The sequence below is a fragment of the Schistocerca piceifrons genome, chromosome X (genome assembly GCF_021461385.2).
Source record: "Schistocerca piceifrons isolate TAMUIC-IGC-003096 chromosome X, iqSchPice1.1, whole genome shotgun sequence".
NCBI classification, from domain to species: Eukaryota; Metazoa; Arthropoda; class Insecta; order Orthoptera; family Acrididae; genus Schistocerca; species Schistocerca piceifrons.
In genome coordinates, this window is record NC_060149.1 from 260,634,964 (window position 1) to 260,656,407 (window position 21,444).

The 21,444-nt window shown below is 40.7% G+C and overlaps 1 protein-coding gene across 1 annotated transcript in view; it reads right to left on the reverse strand.

Moving 5' to 3' along the window:
* Nucleotides 1-21,444, reverse strand: part of LOC124722297 (gamma-tubulin complex component 3-like) — a 196,228-nt gene that overhangs the window by 100,121 nt on the left and 74,663 nt on the right. Inside the window, exon 4 of the mRNA XM_047247480.1 lies at nucleotides 8,970-9,209. Coding sequence (XP_047103436.1) covers nucleotides 8,970-9,209 — 240 coding nt within the window. The remainder of the gene's footprint in view (nucleotides 1-8,969; nucleotides 9,210-21,444) is intronic.

Consider the following 21,444-nt stretch of genomic DNA (forward strand, 5'->3'; position numbering starts at 1 on the left):
GTGTGGTCTATGGTGGACATTAGGTGGCTTATAAACGTATTATGTTTTCATTGGCAGCTCCTGAGAAAACCACAAAAAAACATGATTGTTGGGTATGTAAACTACCAGTGGTGGGGATGACCACTTTTAATATTTTTATTCAAGGTAAATCTTCAATAGGTTTACTATATGTTCTTAAGTCAAAGTTCTTGGGAAACCTTTAAACTTTTTTTATATTGTCATCTGTTGCCAAGATCCAGAGGTTCAGAGATACTATAATTATGTAAGTAATATCAAGTGTGAGACATAAATGTAATTTTCACTGGAATAGTGAACACGTGGAAAGGGTTCTAGGCTCATCACAAGGGTTCTGTGTTTGCCAAACTATGTTTTTATATAGCATTTTTCACCAATGAAATTGTATGATATGATGTCTCTGTATAATGACACTTGACATATATACAAATATATCTAATGTGGTCCTGTGGTGGCAAAAAAATTAACTAAAAAGCATCTTAACATACCTAAAAATAACTTAAAATGGAAAGACGGCAAAATGGAAAGACGGCAAAATGGAAAGACGGCAAAATGGAAAGACGGCAAAATGGAAAGACGGCAAAATGGAAAGACGGCAAAATGGAAAGACGGCAAAATGGAAAGACGGCAAAATGGAAAGACGGCAAAATGGAAAGACGGCAAAATGGAAAGACGGCAAAATGGAAAGACGGCAAAATGGAAAGACGGCAAAATGGAAAGACGGCAAAATGGAAAGACGGCAAAATGGAAAGACGGCAAAATGGAAAGACGGCAAAATGGAAAGACGGCAAAATGGAAAGACGGCAAAATGGAAAGACGGCAAAATGGAAAGACGGCAAAATGGAAAGACGGCAAAATGGAAAGACGGCAAAATGGAAAGACGGCAAAATGGAAAGACGGCAAAATGGAAAGACGGCAAAATGGAAAGACGGCAAAATGGAAAGACGGCAAAATGGAAAGACGGCAAAATGGAAAGACGGCAAAATGGAAAGACGGCAAAATGGAAAGACGGCAAAATGGAAAGACGGCAAAATGGAAAGACGGCAAAATGGAAAGACGGCAAAATGGAAAGACGGCAAAATGGAAAGACGGCAAAATGGAAAGACGGCAAAATGGAAAGACGGCAAAATGGAAAGACGGCAAAATGGAAAGACGGCAAAATGGAAAGACGGCAAAATGGAAAGACGGCAAAATGGAAAGACGGCAAAATGGAAAGACGGCAAAATGGAAAGACGGCAAAATGGAAAGACGGCAAAATGGAAAGACGGCAAAATGGAAAGACGGCAAAATGGAAAGACGGCAAAATGGAAAGACGGCAAAATGGAAAGACGGCAAAATGGAAAGACGGCAAAATGGAAAGACGGCAAAATGGAAAGACGGCAAAATGGAAAGACGGCAAAATGGAAAGACGGCAAAATGGAAAGACGGCAAAATGGAAAGACGGCAAAATGGAAAGACAGCAAAATCAGTAAATTTGTCCTAACAACATTTTTACTAATTTAAGATACAAATCATAAGCGGGGCATATTTGATGCACTGCAATCAGTGAACAAACTATTTAGAAAAATATGAAGCAAAAGATTATGTGTTCACCTTGGTTATGTTGTGGTTTTTGGATGTTGAAGTATATAAATGTGTCAAAGTACATAAACTGTCAAAGCTTTACTGATCCACAGAATTTTTTTTATACACTGTCCACGCACAGTGTGCAGACTGCTGGAAGATGTGCAGAATGAGTGTATGAGCTGCTTTAACATAGTGACAGGGATGTGGAGCCATGCTGACTCTAGTCCCATGGCTAGCTGTGCTAAGTTTCTTCATTGAGGCTCCATAGTGCATACAACCCGACTGAGGTGATACCACAGATTCTCGTTTGGGTTTATACCCAGGGGAGTTTAGCAGCCAGGCAAGTATCGTAAATTCATCATGTTGCTTTTCGAGCCATGCATGTACACTGCAAGCTGTGTGATGTGTTGCATTGTCCTGATGGCAGATGCCATCACACTGATGAAAAACAAACTGATTTAGGGACTGACATGGTCCCAAAGGATATATGGCTACTTGGGTCAATCCACTGTGCCTTTTGGAATGACAATATCACCCTGGAAATGCCACAAAACCATTTCTCAGACCATCATGCTCCATCCTCTGGCCTGGAACCTCCTGACAATTGTTTTTTTAGGTTAGATGACCTCGGGCAAGTACAAAAAGGGCAACAGCCTCAAAGGGTGCAGGGCAATGTCAGGACATGTGGGGACCAAGCAGCAGTCGGTATTGTAATTGTAAACTGTTGAAGCTGCGTTGGTAAAGTATCAGAACTTCAAGCGCTGAAAGAAAGCACTGAAGCTGAAATTGTTATAGGTACGGAAAGCTGGCTGAAGCCAGAGATAAATTCTGCGGAAATTTTTACAAAGGCACAGACAGGGTGTTCAGAAAGGACAGATTGCATGCAACCGGCGGTGGCATGTTTGTCACTGTTAGTAGTAGTTTATCCTGTAGTGAAATAGAAGTGGATACTTCCTGTGAATTATTATGGGTGGAGGTTATACTCAACAACCGAGCTAGGTTAATAATTGGCTCCTTTTACCGACCTCCTGACTCAGCAGCATTAGTGGCAGAACAACTGAGAGAAAATTTGGAATACATTTCACATAAATTTTCTCAGCATGTTATAGTCTTGGGTGGAGATTTCAATTTACCAGATATAGACTGGGACACTCAGATGTTTAGGATGGGTGGTAGGGGCAGAGCATCAAATGACATTATACTGAGTGCACTATCCGAAAATTACCTTGAGCAATTAAAAAGACAACTGACTCATAGAGATAATATCTTGGACCTACTGATAACAAACAGACCTGAAATTTTCGACTCTGTAAGGGCAGAACAGGGAATCAGTGATCATAAGGCCGTTGCAGCATCCATGAATATCGAAGTGAATAGGAATACAAAAAAGGGAGGAAGGTTTATCTGTTTAGCAAGAGTAATAGAAGGCAGATTTCAGACTACCTAACAGATCAAAACGAAAATTTCTGTTCCGACACTGACAATATTGAGTGTTTATGGAAAAAGTTCAAGGCAATTGTAAAATGTGTTTTAGACAGGTATGTGCCGAGTAAAACTGTAAGGGACGGGAAAAACCCACCGTTGCTCAACAACAAAGTTAGGAAACTACTGTGAAAGCAAAGAGAGCTTCATTCCAAGTTTAAATGCAGCCAAAACCTCTCAGACAAACAAAGTTAGCGTAAAGAGGGCTATGCGTGAAGCGTTCAGTGAATTCGAAAATAAAATTCTATGTACCAACTTGACAGAAAATCCTAGGAAGTTCTGGTCTTATGTTAAATCAGTAAGTGGATCAAAACAGCATATCCAGACACTCTGGGATGATGATGGCATTGAAACAGAGGATGACACACGTAAAGCTGAAATACTAAACACCTTTTTCCAAAGCTGTTTCACAGAGGAAGACTGCACTGCAGTTCCTTCTCTAAATCCACACATAAATGAAAAAATGGCTGACATTGAAATAAGTGTCCAAGGAATAGAAAAGCAACTGAAATCACTCAACAGAGGAAAGTCCACTGGACCTGACGGGATACCAATTCGATTCTACACAGAGTACGCGAAAGAACCGGCCCCCCATCTAACAGCCATGTACCGCAAGTATCTAGAGGAATGGAAGGTTCCAAATGATTGGAAAAGAGCACAGGTAGTCCCAGTTTTCAAGAAGGGTTGTCATACAGATGCGCAAAACTATAGGTCTTTATCTCTGACATCGATCTGTTGTAGAATTTTAGAACATGATTTTTGCTCGCATATCATGTCATTTCTGGAAACCCTGAATCTACTCTGTAGGAATCAACATGGATTCCGGAAACAGCGATTGTGTGAGACCCAACACGCTTTATTTGTTCATGAGACCCAGAAAATATTAGATAGAGGCTCCCAGGTAGATGCCATTTTTCTTGACGTCCGGAAGGCATTCGATACAGTTCCACACTGTCGCCTGATAAACAAAGTAAGAGCCTACGGAATATCAGACCAGCTGTGTGGTTGGATTGAAGAGTTTTTGGCAAACAGAACACAGCATGTTGTTCTCAATAGAGATATGTCTACAGAAGTTAAAGTAACCTCTGGCGTACCACAGGGGAGTGTTACAGGACCATTGCTTTTCACAATGTATATAAATGACCTAGTAGATAGTGTCGGAAGTTCCATGCGGCTTTTCGCGGATGATGCTGTAGTATACAGAGAAGTTGCAGCATTAGAAAATTGTAGCGAAATGCAGGAAGATCTGCAGCAGATAGGCACTTGGTGCAGGGAGTGGCAACTGACCCTTAACATAGACAAATGTAATGTATTGCGAATACATAGAAAGAAGGATCCTTTATTTTATGATTATATGATAGCAGAACAAACACTGGTAGCAGTTACTTCTGTAAAATATCTGGGAGTATGTGCACGGAACGATTTAAAGTGGAATGATCATATAAAATTAATTGGTGGTAAGGCAGGTGCCAGGTTGAGATTAATTGGGAGAGTTCTTAGAAAATGTAGTCCATCAACAAAGGAGGTGGCTTACAAAACACTTGTTCAGCCTATACTTGAGTATTGCTCATCAGTATGAGATCTGTACGAAGTTGGGTTGACAGAGGAGATAGAGAAGATCCAAAGAAGAGCAGCGCGTTTCGTCACAGTGTTATTTGGTAAGCGTGATAGCATTACAGAAATGTTTAGCAAACTCAAGTGGCAGACTCTGCAAGGGAGGCACTCTGCATTGCGGTGTAGCTTGCTGTTCAGGTTTTGAGAGGGTGTGTTTCTGGATGAGGTATCGAATACATTGCTTCCCCCTACTTATACCTCCTGAGGAGATCACAAATGTAAAATTAGAGAGATTCGAGTGTGTACGGAAGCTTTCAGACAGTCGTTCTTCCCGCGAACCATACGCGAATGGAACAGGATAGGGAGGTAATGACAGTGGCACGTAATGTGCCCTCCGCCACACACCGTTGGGTGGGTTGTGGAGTATAAATGTAGATGTAGATGTACACAAGGTTTTCTATCAGATGCCTCACACCATACACACCAACACCCACCCATCCAATGGAGCATAAAATGTGCTTCATCTGAAATGGCCATCTGTTGCCATTCAGTGGATGTCTAGTTGCAGTACTGGCATGCAAATTTCAGCCTTCATTGTCTATCAACAGCGGTCAGAATAGGTGCAAAAATCAGGCACCTGCCGTGGAGACCAATATGCAGCAACATTCACTGAACAGTCATTAAGGAGACATTTATGGCAGTCCCTTGGTACATGGGGCTGGTCAGTTGTCCAGCTCACAGTTGCCTCAGTGTAAGTTTTGGATAATGCCATTTTGCCATGCACAGTATACTTTAATCACGGTGGCATTTTGCAGACTTGGTCATTTCAGAAATTCTTCCAGGCTTGGCCCAAAATCCAATGATGATGCCTTTTTGAACATCAGAAACATCAGTCTGTTTCTGCATTATGACAACTACTGTACCATTTTCTGCATCCTCTGGTAAAACGGTTTGCAATAGTAAAGATGCATTTTATTCATTGTGAGTTAACATGAAAAACTGTATTGATTTTTGTATGAGATAGTGTTATTCAACAGACTGTGTGAATTAGATAAAGGTGGAGAATTGAGTTAGAGTACTGCAATGTGCTTTTACTCAAGTAAAACACTACCCATGTAGGGACTAATTGTGTGCCTGCACTGCTATACTAAAATAATGTTTAATTATTGGGAGTACTAGCCTCTGTAAGACTACCAATTGTTGACTGCGATAAAAGTGAAGTTTACTCTAATCCTGTGTCAGATATGCAACTTTCCAAATGGACCATTCCGAGTTTCATATCTGATGTTTAAAATTTAAGTGTGATATGAATTGTTTATTATTATTATTATTTCTTTCCTTTCTCAGACATTGTGTCTGGTTAAAAATGGAAAGTGACACGGATCTTGATCAAGCGTGACTTCCTTTTAACTGTACGGTATATGTTACATTGCATTTAGGAACTTTTGGGTAATTGAACATGTATCAATAACTACAGATTTCTGTAGGTGTATATATATGTTTGGATGTAGCTGTATTGCGTTGATATACTAGTGGATATTGTGTGGTATGACTCCTGTAGTTGATAGTATAATTGGTATAATGTCAACTCTATCCTGATGTCACATGTCCTTGTCTTCCTCGGCCAGTTGGATGTATTTTTCAATTTTTTCTCCTGTTTTCTTCTGTATATTTGTTGTATTGTGTATGGATATTTCGATTAATTGTGTTAATTTCTTCTTTTTATTGGTGAGTATGATGTCAGGTTTGTTATGTGGTGGTGTTTTATCTGTTATAATGGTTCTGTTCCAGTATAATTTGTATTCATCATTCTCCAGTACATTTTGTCGTGCATACTTGTATGTGGGAATGTGTTGTTTTATTAGTTTATGTTGTATGGCAAGTAGTTGATGTATTATTTTTGCTACATTGTCATGTCTTCTGGGGTATTCTGTATTTGTTAGTATTGTACATCCACTTGTGATGTGATCTACTGTTTCTATTTGGTGTTTGCAAAGTCTGCATTTATCTGTTGTGGTATTGGGATCTTTAATAATATGCTTGCTGTAATATCTGGTGTTTATTGTTTGATCCTGTATTGCAATCATGAATCCTTCCATCTCACTGTATATATTGCCTTTTCTTAGCCATGTGTTGGATGCGTCTTTATCTATGTGTGGCTGTGTTAGATGATATGAGTGCTTGCCATGTAGTGTTTTCTTTTTCCAATTTACTTTCTTCGTATCTGTTGATGTTATGTGATCTAGAGGGTTGTAGAGGTGGTTATGAAATTGTAGTGGTGTAGCCGATGTATTTATATGAGTGATTGCTTTGTGTATTTTGCTAGTTTCTGCTCATTCTATAAAGAATTTTCTTAAATTGTCTACCTGTCCATAATGTAGGTTTTTATGTCGATAAATCCCCTTCCTCCTTCCTTTCTGCTTAATGTGAATCTCTCTGTTGCTGAATGTATGTGATGTATTCTATATTTGTGGCATTGTGATTTTGTAACTGTATTGAATGCTTCTAGGTCTGTGTTACTCCATTTCACTACTCCAAATGAGTAGGTCAATATTGGTATAGCATAAGTATTTATAACTTTTGTCTTGTTTCTTGCTGTCAATTCTGTTTTCAGTATTTTTTTAGTCTTTGACTATATTTTTCTTTTAGTTTTTCTTTAATATTTGTATTATCTATTCCTATTTTTTTTCTGTATCCTAGATATTTATAGGCATCTGTTTTTTCCATCGCTTCTATGCAGTCGCAGTGGTTATCCAATATGTAATCTTCTTGTTTAGTGTGTTTTCCCTTGACTATGCTATTTTTCTTACATTTGTCTGTTCCAAAAGCCATATTTATGTCATTGCTGAATACTTCTGTTATCTTTAGTAATTGGTTGAGTTGTTGATTTGTTGCTGCCAGTAGTTTTAGATCATCCATGTATAGCAAATGTGTGATTTTGTGTTGGTATGTTCCAGTAATATTATATCCATAATTTGTATTATTTAGCATGTTGGATAGTGGGTTCAGAGCAAGGCAAAACCAGAACGGACTTAATGAGTCTCCTTGGTATATTCCACACTTAATCTGTATTGGCTGTGATGTGATAGTATTTGAATTTGTTTGGATATTAAGTGTGGTTATCCAATTTTTCATTACTATGTTTAGGAACTGTACCAATTTAGAATCTACTTTGTATATTTCCAATATTTGTAGAAACCGTGAGTGGGGTACACTATCAAAAGCTTTTCGGTAATAAATGTATGCGTAGTGTAGCGACCTTTGTTTAGTTTTAGCTTGGTATGTCACCTCTGCATCTATTATCAGTTGCTCTTTGCATCCTCGTGCTCCTTTGAACAGCCTTTTTGTTCTTCATTTATAATTTTGTTCCGTGTTGTATGTGTCATTAATTTATGTGTAATGACTGAAGTTAATATTTTGTATATTGTTGGCAGGCATGTTATGGGGCGATATTTAGCTGGGTTTGCTGTGTCTGCTTGATCTTTAGGTTTCATTATCATTATCATTATCATTATCATTATCATTATCATTATCATTATTATTCATTCTTTCTTTACTTTCTCAGACGTTAAGTCTGGTTAAAAATGGAAAGTGACGCGGACCTTGATCAAGCGTCACTTCCTTTTAACTGTATGGTTAATAATAATAATAATAATAATAATAATAATAATAATAATAATAATAATAATAATTATTATTATTATTATTAAATTTTTTTAGGGCACCCTGCAACAGTGTACAACCAGTCCCTTGACAAGTAATTGAGCAAATAAATTTATTAAATTGTTGTGTGCGTGCCCACTGGCAGTCATGCTAAAGACATGAATATTGTTTGTATCGTCAGGGAGTAACCTGCAGTGGCATATAACATTGTCATATTTCTCACTATATGTGAAAGTGACTATTCCTGAACACATATAGTGGAAATAATTAAATAAAAATTTAGTTAATTACAATTGAAACAAATATTTGTCATTATGAGTAATGTTTATGCCTGGCAGATGATCTGTTGATAGGATATTCAACCATTTTAACAGGTAACAGACTTTGGAAAACAACACAAAGGGATGGAATTAGTTAAGTTTTTTGGCTGAGTGTTATAAAAGTTCTGAAGTCTGAACACTATTCTCCTGTGGCATTTGTGTCTTAGTGCGTACTAACAGTATCTGTATCTAAGTGATTTATGTCAAGTCCAAGTGTAGTCTTAACATTGTACCAGCTAAACTGCAAATTAAATCAGATAAAGCACAACATACTCTTTGAAATTGAAAGTACCAAGTCAATTTTCCTTAAAGACCTCATTATCACAAAATTAAAGGCAAACACGCTCAATACAAAAATATATAACTTACTGAAGCTAGGAGTACGCAAACACAATGACGGATATTTGGATCACCATGATGTAGAAAGCTGTGAACAGAAGATGCAAGAGCACCACCGCAACGACCACGACATGCTTCTACTAGTGACAGCAATAGCTGCAGTCTCCACATCGTACTCCGCATGCATATTGCCATCTGATTCAGCGTAAATGGTTGCAGCTGCTGTTCTGTCGGTGATGAATCAACAGCAGCATCCAAGTGCTTCTGTAACTGAGATGAAAAGTACTTTGTAAATAAAGCACTGATGGGCACATGGTATAAATAAGAAACTAATCACAAATACAGCAATTGTAAAACTCTGTTTTTGATAGATAAGGTTAATAGAAACTTTTACGCAAATCTCATGTTTGGTGTTATAACTTGAGAATAGAGGACACTGATGTAGCTGTTCATTCATGACTTACAGTCTCACGTTTTTCAAATGCAACAGTACTAAGAGTACCAACCCTCAAGGAAGCACCATTTAAAAACTCTACTGTTATTAACGAGCCATCATACAATACCTATTATGCATAAATGGTCGCTACATTGTCAAAATGTGTCCCATATGTTGAAGCTAGATAAAACTAAGTATGTTATAAATTGAACAACTGTTTGTTTGGCTGACCATAACACCATACTAACACTCCATTCTCTGACAAAAGTTGAACTATTTTTGACAATACAACCAACTACAACATGAGACTATTGAAGTGTTATATTTCTATTGCTTTATATTTGTCATTTGTTATTGTTAAAATGGCAGCTCATTAATTGGCAGAGTAGTTTGGTCACAAAGAGCATTTAAAGAAATAGTGTTGGGGAAAAAATAATTTCTTTGCTACAATCCATTGATAAAATCAGGAGAAACAACTGAAAACGATACAGCATTCTTCACCATGACGGAGTCAGCAGTCACATCAGACATCAAACAATTTTTTGATGAAGAAAAAAAATCAGACTAATGTCTCACTGCCGATATTCACCTGAGTTAATGCCTACTGACTTCTTTTCGTACCCTTATGTAAAAAAATGATAAAAAAATACATAGACAGCAATTGTCATCACACCCAGATAATGAATAATCCTTAAACTATGCTTAAGGAGTATCTTCAGAATGGAAAAAAATATTTCAAAAATTTGTTTAACACATATAAGATGTGAATGAATTTTAATGGCAAATATTTTGAGAATCAATAAAACAACTTGTAATACTAATTTTTTTTCTTTCAATGTTTTTACCAAAACTTAAAAGGTTGCCATCAAACAAGAAAAAAAAAGAGGAATAAGGTAAGTTAAGAAGGTAAGGTACATCACTGTAGAAGCAGACAAGAGCAATGGAAGAGTTTGAGGATGATTTAATTTTAGGTGTGTGTACAGCCAAGATATCAGATCAGCTAATGACTACAGACTGACTTCATGTAATTTGACTTCCTGAATAAACAAAGTAAGGCTACTATGTCCTTTGTAAAATAGTAGTAGTAGTAGTAGTAGTAGTAGTAGTAGTAGTAGCAGCAGCAGCAGCAGCAGCAGCAGCAGTTTAAAGAATCTAAAATGTAGAAAAATGGCAATAATCCATGATATTTAACAAGACTAAACCAGGTGTGTGTGAGGCAGAGGCAGAGGCAAAGGAGAGGAATACATTAGCATCAGAAAGTGAGATCTGTCCAAGAAACAAACTGAAATCAGTCTTGAGTCATGAGAATACTTGAGACCCCTTTAAAAACCTTTCATGCAATGTTTCAATTACTGAAACATCATTAACTTTTGTCTCCTACATAGCCAATTGTCTTGAGCTCTTTCAACTGTTGACATGAAGGTAAAGAAGTTTGCTTTAGTTCAATTTTTATTTAAAACCTACAGTCTTTCTTGCCACATATGTGAGCAAATGAACCTCTCTATTGATTGAGAGATTTAAGGAATTGAGATATTTGTGTTAACCACAAAACTGAAGACACCTAACCACTAGGGACCATGGAAACAGGTATCATTATTTGTAATCTCTATGAATGGTGAATTGTCATCAAAAAACAAGTGCATCATATTTTCATTCTTATGTTCTTCTAATGAGAGTTTCCTTACTGACTGATGACAGTATGGTGCCAAAATAAACACTTTACATGATCATCAAGTGATGTTTTTAAAGAAAATAAAAAGGAATTCCCAGTCTGTATTGAAGGCAGGGGTCTTTCCATCATTTGGCAATGTGCTTACAACATAGTGCATCTAATGCATGACAGTCTGTGTTATATAAGACAAATCTGTCTCTGACAGTAGAGCCAGGCTTGAATGACCTTTACACTAGTCAGTTGTCATTCAGTGAGTTTGGTTTAGATTTGTGTTCATAACTTCAACCTCAGTGCCATGCTCACATATCATCAGACTAAAGGTGATTATTTAAATAATACAACCGTAATTCTGAAAATTTGCCCACAAAGTTTTTCTACGCTTACCTTTTACTTACTGTGTATCATCTCAGTTGAAATATTCTCCTCCACAATTGATACACTGCTTTCAACGCCATTTCCACTTCCAGGAGCAGTCTTCATATGCCTGTTGCCAGATTGCACGAAGTGCCATAAGCGAATTTTCTTTATTTTGTCTTTTATTACAAATCTTTATTATTTCCGTGGAATTTTCAACTTTGGAAATAAAAAACGTCCACAGAGGCCAGGTCTGGAGAATATGGAGGATTACACAGCACAGTGATTCATTTTTTGTGCAATAGTCATGCACCAACAGGGATGAATGGGGAGATGCGTTATTGTGATGCAAGAGCCATGAATTGTCGCACCACATTGAAGCCTATTTCATTCTCACACTTTCTCACAGGCATTGCAACATGTCCCGATAGTACCATCAATTAACAGCCTGTTCCTGTGGCGTGAATGCATGATGAACTAATCCTTCAAAGTCAAAGAAGGCTATCAGCATGGCTTTGACATTTGGTCTCATTGGCAGTTATGATTCTCTTAACGGGAGGTTTACTATCTTCTGGTTCAAAAAATCGATTTTTCTTTTAAATTGCATTTTTGGATCCATAGAAGTGTTTAGAATCCACCCCTGAAACAGTTTTTCCGAATACGGAACAGAAATGTATGGTATGCGAGGTTGAACAAAAAATGCACCTGCCTGAAATAGGCCTTTTTCATGCATCAGTTTTTTTCTTTCAGAGGGTGAGTTATTGTACTGGTACTTGGGAGGAAACACACAAAATTCAAATGAAAGTTTGAACACTTGTGTTTGGAAGTTAGCCCCCAAGCTTTTGCATTCTGTTGTGAAGACTGTGGAGATTGCAACTTGCCTGGCAGTGAGCAGCTTCAACGAAGGGTATTCAGCAATTCTGAAGACCATGACAATGATGGACGTCACCCTGGGACTCTATTCGACGCAATTCACCAAGCATTCGGACAACCACTGGATTCAAGCAGCTGAAAACTGCTTGTGACCGGCAATTTGTCTTGGCCCAGGTTTCCAGCCTCCTAATGGCCAGCTGTAGCTGCCTCGTCATCTTAAGATCAGAGGAAGATTAGAAGATTGAAAAGTCATCCACAAACAAAGAGCATTTGACAGGACTCCTGACTGCAGAGGAAATGCCACTGATAGCAATAGCAAACAATGTGACACTGAGGACACTGCCCTGGGGCACGCCATTCTCCCGAACAAAGCAATCAGACATGGCATCACCAATGCGATAACGAAAACTCCGGTCCTTGAGAAAGCATTTGATCAGAAGCGGCAGGAGTCCACGTAGCTCCCATTCATGAAGTTGGTGAAGGATGCTGTACCTCCAAGAAGTGTCAAATGGTTTTGGCGTAAGGAGGACTCCTGTATTGCCATCTCCAGTAGAATTAAGTTGGCAAGAGTGGAACGGTAGCATAAGAAACTGCACTTAAGTGGCTCAGGTGACCTCGGGACTCAGGCAGACAGACGAGGTGGTGGTTGACCATGTGTTCAACAGTATTACACATACAGCTGTAAGGGTGACACTCTGATAACTGTTAGGGGTGCTACGATCCTTGCCTGGTTTCCAGAATAGAATTAATATTGCCTCCTTCAAGGTCATGGGGTACTGTCCATCAAACCAGATCTGACTTAAACAAGAGAGGAGCTGACCTTTCACTTCAGGGCACAGATGACGAAGCATGGTATAATGGATCTCATCAGGTACTGGAGCAGTGTCTCTGTCTACCAATAAAGCTGATTCCAGTTCCCACATGGAGAATGGAAGGCTGTAGACTTCCTCATTATGTGAGAATAAATTGGGCTTCCTCATCTCTGCAGTCCGACAGAATACCTGAACAGCAGGGGCTTGTCTAAATAACTTAGTAACAGTAAAGAAGTGTTCTGCTCAAACGTGAGCCGTGTCTTCTGGAGTGTCCACCAAGACCCCCATTATTTGACAAGGCCCTAAAGGGATGTGGGGTACCCTCGCCTGAAATCCGTCTTATTGATTCCCAAACGTGCGCAGCAGAAGTGGACTGATTAATGGAAGTCATGAATTCCCTCCAGGAAGCCCTCTTCGGTTCTTTGATCACTCGCCTTGCATGTGCTCTCACAGACCTGATGGCATGAAGATTGGCTTTAATTGGACACTGTTTGAAGTTCTGCAGAGCTGTCCATCTGGCCCTGATTGTCAAACAACACTCGTCATTCCACCAAGGTACAGGCAGTCGTCTGAGGTGGTTACCAGACCTGGGGATGGACTCTGGGGCAGCCCCGTGGATCTTATGAGTGATATGGGCCACTGCCTCCTGTGCACAATCCTTTCATTCAAAAACAGCTTGTCCACTGTACTTTATCCAATTTGCCCTTTGTATAAGCCACCTGCATGGTCTCCTGCTGGTCACTGTCCTAGGTGGCAGACGAATCCACACTGGAAAGTGGTCACTAGAATGTAAATCTGGAGCCACTTCCCACTGAACTGACTCTGCAGTAGTTGGGGAACAAAAACAAAGATCAATAGCTGAAAAAGACACTGTAGCTGAGGAAAAGCTAGTCATCTGACCTGCATTCAGAACGCAGACATTCTCAGAATGGGCGAGTCGCTCCATCCGACCCCTGCAGCAAATGGTAGCCGAGCCCCACAGCACATTGTGGGCATTGGGCTTCTGTGGCTAGGAGGGCTTCACTGATTCAGTCTATGAAACTGAGGATGATCGTGAAGCCCTACGACCAACTGCTTTTGGGCACTACAGCCACTAGCGGGTGTCATCTTTCTCATTAGCAGGAACCTGGGAAGGGAGTGACCCAAGGGACCCATTCCTGGTGAGAGGAGCTGAAGAAGACTTATGCTTCTCCATCTGAGAAGTGGGGACTGGTGTCCCCAATGGTTGGGGGGGGGGGGGGGCAGTGCCCCCAAGGTAGGTAGTGCAAGAGCAACAGGGGAGCAAGCGCCCCCATCATCAAGGGGACAGGTGTAGCCTTCTGGCTCTGAGGGTCAACTAGAATTTGCAGAACTGATGGGGCTACAACTGTTCTCCTGGTGGCGGCATATGAGGTGGTCATAGCTACAGGATGTAGGCCCTGATATGGTCTCTTAGCCTCATTGTAGGTCAGTCACTTCAGGTTCTTTTATTCTGTGATTTTCCTCTCTTTCTGTAAAACCCTGCAGTCTGGTGAGCAAGGTGGATGGTGTTCTCCGCAGTTGACACAGATGGGAGGTGGGGCACATGGATTATTGGGATGCGATGTACATCCACAATCTCGACATGTGAATCTGGCAGTACACTGGGAAGACATATTGCCAAACTTCCAGCACTTAAAGCACTGCATGGGGGGGGGGGGGGGGACATATGGCTTCACATCACAGCAATAGACCATCCCCTTGACCTTCTCAGGTAATGTGTCACCCTCAAAGGCAGCACAATTATCCAACTGACTCCGAGGGACGAACCGCATGGGATGAACACCTCGCCACTCTAAATTGGCATGCAGCTTGTCGCCAGACAGCAAAAGAAAGTACATGTGGAAGACAATACCCAGGACCATATTTTAGCTCTTATGTGGCGTAATGGTAACAGAAACATCCCCCAACTTTTGACCCAGATTGCATTTTGGACAAGCCCTCCACCTTGTAATGGTACTTTAATTACATAACCACTGCAGCACCTCACCTCAACCTCTCGATACCAGCAATATTCTACTGTGTTTCTGTAAAATAGTTAACATATTTTGGTGACAACATTCAGATTTGATTTCATTAATGTAGAGGTACTTTGATACATCGATATGTTTATATTGCAATGATATTGTTCTTAGTGTATTCCTTCTTTTGTCACTATGATCTTTGATGTACTTTTAACTCTGATTTTTGGGCGTGTAAGCGGTATTTAGAGTGTCAAGTCTTGGTCATCATGTTGAAAAGACGCAAATTGTAGTCAGTTCATGAAATGTGAACTTTAACAGTGAGGAATATATTTTCAAGTATGTTTTATATTGTCAAGTGATGTTGCAACAAAAGTAATAAAAAAGAAGTGAAACTTAACTTCGGAGTGCTGATTACTTTTTTACATCACCATTGTCCTAACTTGCAAAAGTTTCATCTTCAAGAATGGTTTATGAAACAAATCTATAAAACTTTTGAATATCGCAGAATAACACCTACGCCTCTTTGCATCTGAGCTTGGAATCACCACCACCTAGATTTTCGATGATTGAGCCATTAGTTCACAATGAAACCAGCATGGGAAACACGAAAAGATGAGTGCCTAGTTTATCCATTATTTCATAAAAGCACTTTATTAACTGTGCTCTAATGACACCTGCCACATAATTTAACTTTGTTGTTGCCCGAAAATACAATATTTAGTAGCGTGAGCAACACTACAATCATAATTAATTTTTGACCTTTGTTGTGGTAGGGTTGTTAGAACCTCCCAAAATTTGTCCTCTAAATGCTCTACAAAAAACTGTGGCTTCATCAAAACAAAGGAGTCCCCATCAGTTCTTGTACATACGAGGTACCGGGGTAATTAAGGTTCACTGTCATCCTTAGCCTGGCGTTCCTCCAATGGTGTGGCCAAGGAGGGCAATAATTTAGGTTCATACTTCCTTTCATTGTTCTGAGACTTAGAACACTTAGAGACTGCTGGTGTTTTATCAACAGCAAGTGATGACATGGTACGCTTCATCACATGTCATCCGCCCTGATGCTTCCCACTCTGACCAGGGGCCCTCCCCACAGGCACCACGCAGTCCCAGCAAAGGCCACCTGGCAGGATGATCATTGTCGGGAGTCCCGATGCTCCAGGGTGACAGGCATCTACTCCTTGGCATATGTGGGGGAGTTAACGCCACAGGCATCAGCAGAGTGATCCCTGTGTTGTCAAGGGGCTACAACCAACAGTATAATGGTGGTCCCATCACAACAAACTGGCTACCATGCTGGATATTAGGTGCAAACAAGTCCATGGTCATCATCAGCACATAAAGCACCACTGCATAGTGCATGGTGGAAAACACACCCAGGAAGGTGTCCTCACCCAAGAGATGGAGGATGAGTGGTACTGCAATGCAACGATGAGAAAGCAGGCTACAGGTCTCAAGGCAAGATGGACACAATGCACCATGTAAGGTGCCCTTCCCCAATTGGCTCGCTCTTCAGAAAAATTTTGAAGAATGGAGGTCAAACCCTACAGGGAACCATCATACAAAAGCCGAACTGTGAGGGACTCCCTTTAGTCACCTGTTATGACAGGCAGGAATACCTTGGGCCTATTCCAATCCCCAGACCCGCAGGGGGAACTGGAGCCACGTTTAGTGGATTTCCCACAGGGCTTTCTTCTGAATCAATAGCTTATCTTGATATGAATCAATGCTCTGCCATTGTAAATAGGGCATGACAAAAATTTGCTCTCTTTGCAGATGAAAAATGTTATTAGCAAAGACCTTGAATATAATATCAATGATGTCACTAATAGGGTAGCCTTTAACATCAGCACTTGGCTCTATGAGAACATATTATCAGCTCAAGTGCAGCTCAACACAGTGCAAATGGTTTGTGACACCCAAGTCTTGTAAAACCAAAATCAGTCAGTTGAAGTCAATCATTTTAAATTCCTGGGGCTTAGGGTACATGGGAGACTTTCTTCAAAGTACCACACCCAAGAACTTGGGGAAAAAAGTGAATGCTGCTATCTACAATATACACTCCTGGAAATTGAAATAAGAACACCGTGAATTCATTGTCCCAGGAAGGGGAAACTTTATTGACACATTCCTGGGGTCAGATACATCACATGATCACACTGACAGAACCACAGGCACATAGACACAGGCAACAGAGCATGCACAATGTCGGCACTAGTACAGTGTATATCCACCTTTCGCAGCAATGCAGGCTGCTATTCTCCCATGGAGACGATCGTAGAGATGCTGGCTGTAGTCCTGTGGAACGGCTTGCCATGCCATTTCCACCTGGCGCCTCAGTTGGACCAGCGTTCGTGCTGGACGTGCAGACCGCGTGAGACGACGCTTCATCCAGTCCCAAACATGCTCAATGGGGGACAGATCCGGAGATCTTGCTGGCCAGGGTAGTTGACTTACACCTTCTAGAGCACGTTGGGTGGCACGGGATACATGCGGACGTGCATTGTCCTGTTGGAACAGCAAGTTCCCTTGCCGGTCTAGGAATGGTAGAACGATGGGTTCGATGACGGTTTGGATGTACCTTGCACTATTCAGTGTCCCCTCGACGATCACCAGTGGTGTACGGCCAGTGTAGGAGATCGCTCCCCACACCATGATGCCGGGTGTTGGCCCTGTGTGCCTCGGTCGTATGCAGTCCTGATTGTGGCGCTCACTTGCACGGCGCCAAACACGCATACGACCATCATTGGCACCAAGGCAGAAGCGACTCTCATCGCTGAAGACGACACGTCTCCATTCGTCCCTCCATTCACGCCTGTCGCGACACCACTGGAGGCGGGCTGCACGATGTTGGGGCGTGAGCGGAAGACGGCCTAACGGTGTGCGGGACCGTAGCCCAGCTTCATGGAGACGGTTGCGAATGGTCCTCGCCGATACCCCAGGAGCAACAGTGTCCCTAATTTGCTGGGAAGTGGCGGTGCGGTCCCCTACGGCACTGCGTAGAATCCTATGGTCTTGGCATGCATCCGTGCGTTGCTGCGGTCCGGTCCCAGGTCGACGGGCACGTGCACCTTCCGCCGACCACTGGCGACAACATCGATGTACTGTGGAGACCTCACGCCCCACGTGTTGAGCAATTCGGCGGTACGTCCACCCGGCCTCCCGCATGCCCACTATACGCCCTCGCTCAAAGTCCGTCAACTGCACATACGGTTCACGTCCACGCTGTCGCGGCATGCTACCAGTGTTAAAGACTGCGATGGAGCTCCGTATGCCATGGCAAACTGGCTGACACTGACGGCGGCAGTGCACAAATGCTGCGCAGCTAGCGCCATTCGACGGCCAACACCGCGGTTCCTGGTGTGTCCACTTTGCCGTGCGTGTGATCATTGCTTGTACAGCCCTCTCGCAGTGTCCGGAGCAAGTATGGTGGGTCTGACACACCGGTGTCAATGTGTTTTTTTTTCCATTTCCAGGAGTGTAGAAATGATGTTCACGGGCTGACACAAACTTGAAGACTTGTTTGCTTTGCTTACTTTCATTCTATTACCTCTCACGATGTTACATTTTGGAACAACTCTGGCAACCTGTGAAGAATCTTTGTACCCAGTGTGGGGCGGCGGGTGTAATAATTGTTAAATGTACCTATTATTTATTTAATGCTGTTGTTTGCCGTTCTCAACACTGGCTCTCTAACTACAATATTGGCAACCAGAAAGTGATTAGCAAAACGTGAAGCCTGTAATTAGAATTCCTAGTGCCCACTTCATCTGAGAAATACACTTATAGCTACAGCTTATAGCTCTGAGGAATTAGGAGATTGTCTGGGATTCATAATCAAAAACCATTCTCTCTAAAATGTTCACTATATTCTGAAAGTCACAGAAGCAACTAACTGTTCAAATTAAATGTTTAAGTGAATGCTCACCATAATTTGATGATAATGTTCATCATACGCCATGCTAATAATGGTAGAATGTCTGTCCTGCGGCAGCACGTGAAAATACGACACACGGAAACTAAAGATAGATCATTAACGTCATCCCAAAATTAGCACTTCACTTGAAAAAAATTTCATGGTTACGCGTATCCCGAGTAACTTATTACTGCATCCGAGGCTGTTTATATCAACGATACCAACGCGACGCGACTCCCGGCACAGGTGGTGCGCTAATCAGTGTCTGGAGAGAACTGGGGCCTTCCTTTCTCGCGCAGCATTCTTACATATAAAGCCGCGGTGCAGACGGCTAAGGGAATGCCTGATCAAATCTGCTCTCCCGACTAGCCGCTGGGCTAGTAATGCACCACTTTAAGTTATTGAGTAAGTCATTGCTTCCTTTGCTGATGGCTGATGAAGCTTTCAATTTAATTGTGCAATCAGCACACAAGTAAGTAATCATAATAAAAGTCTGACGTGGCTAAGTCAAATATTTTGGGCGAGAGAATTAATTTAATTACACTACACACAGTAGACGAGCTCTGAACTTGCTCTTTGGAGATACGCTATAGCTTTAGTTTTATAGTTATTCTGTTGAAACTTCTCACATTTTTATGATTATAGTGGATCTCCCTTCTACTTAAATTTAAATATCCTAGCTTTATTTATTAGCCTACTTTATCTTGCTTCCTTAATTTCTAAGACAAAAACCAGAAAAATCATGAATTTCAACTAAAATTTTAATTTGTGAGATCCAGAATACTGTTTCTACTAAATTATTATGCAAAAGGAATCTAAATATAAATTTTTAAGTTTCTAGCTCCTTTCTGTTGCGCCAACGATTTTTACATAAAAACATCCAAATTTCAAAATTGGATAAAGTTACTGAACTGATATCCAACACATATTGTTTTTGTATTACTTTTGACATGCTAGAAATGTTTCAGGTTATTTACTTCATTTTGAAGTATTGCACAATATTTATGATGTCAGAGCTAGTTACAGCGGTTTAGGCTGGCACACAATGGAAAGACTGATGTGAATTTTATAAGGCGTGAGTATGCTGCTTCCCTACACCAGCAACAGATGGTCAGACTGAGCTGCAGTGTCAGTTTGCAAGCTTCTTGCAAGTAGTTGTGTGGTGTCACATATTATCGATACCACCCCAGGCAGAATACATCCCGAGGTCAGCAGTAAACTATGTGACAGCCTCACCAATCAGTGGTTGCCTTGAAGCCACAACACCCACTGTATGCACAGGTAGTGCCACCACTTACATGGATTAAGGAAGATGTAGCACCAATCTCGCCCAGATTGAGATCAGAGTTCGCTGAGTGCATTAGCAGCCTTATTCTTAGTTTCCCTGTATTGTGATGACTAGGGTCTGACTAATATATTTCTGGAATACAATTGGACTTGTTGCATTAAAGTTAAGTAAGCACCAATGTCACTCAGATTATGTGCACTTCTAATTATTTCTGCTTTCTGTCTAAGCACCCACCTGTTCTTTGGCACTGACCTCTGGCAGAGCCAAAACATTGTTCAGTTGTGTCTGAATTCTAACTCTGCTGTCCCTGTATAAACACGCCATCACAAATATTTGTTGTTGATATTATTGACTATTTCAGAAGAAAATCCAAGATTCATTGAGTAAAGATGTGAAACTGTGAAAGACTTCCTTCAGGACTGCACAGAAAGTTGTGCACTATCCACCAGGTTTCACTTCCAACAGGCTTCCAGCAAAACTGCAAAAACTGATTGATAAACAGCAAGTATTCAAATTCAAGTTTAAGTTCCCTTATGGCACACTACTCCTGTTGTGTACAGGATTTTCTCACACTAGTTGAAAACTTTTCTCTGTAATATGTTATTTGTTCTTTATACTCATTTCATGTTTTATTGATTGTTTAATTCTTCATTTACAAATTTTCTGATCTGAAATCTTGAAACTATGTACTGATTCATTCCAATACCAAGTAGCCTTGGCTTCTATGGTCCCATGGAACCTGATAAAGAAACTAAAAAATTACTATCATTCAGTCAGTATAATGCCTAATCACATCATCATCATCATCATCATCATCATCATCATCATCATCTGCACTCTGATATAATTAGTCAGAATACAGTACATAGTCATTCTGGAATTCAACTACTAAAATGCTGCTTAGCTCCATCCTATTAGAACTTACCGTAGGTATACCTGAACTTAACTTAAACACAAATAGATATACAGGGTGGTCCATTGATTGTGACTGGGCCAAATATCTCATGAAATAAATGTCAAACGAAAAAACTACAAAGAACAAAACTTGAGCAGCTTGAAGGGGGGAAACCAGATGGCACTATGGGTGGCCCGCTAGATGGCGCTGCCATACGTCAAACAGATATCAACTGCATTTTTGTAAATAGGAACCCCCATTTTTTATTACATATCCG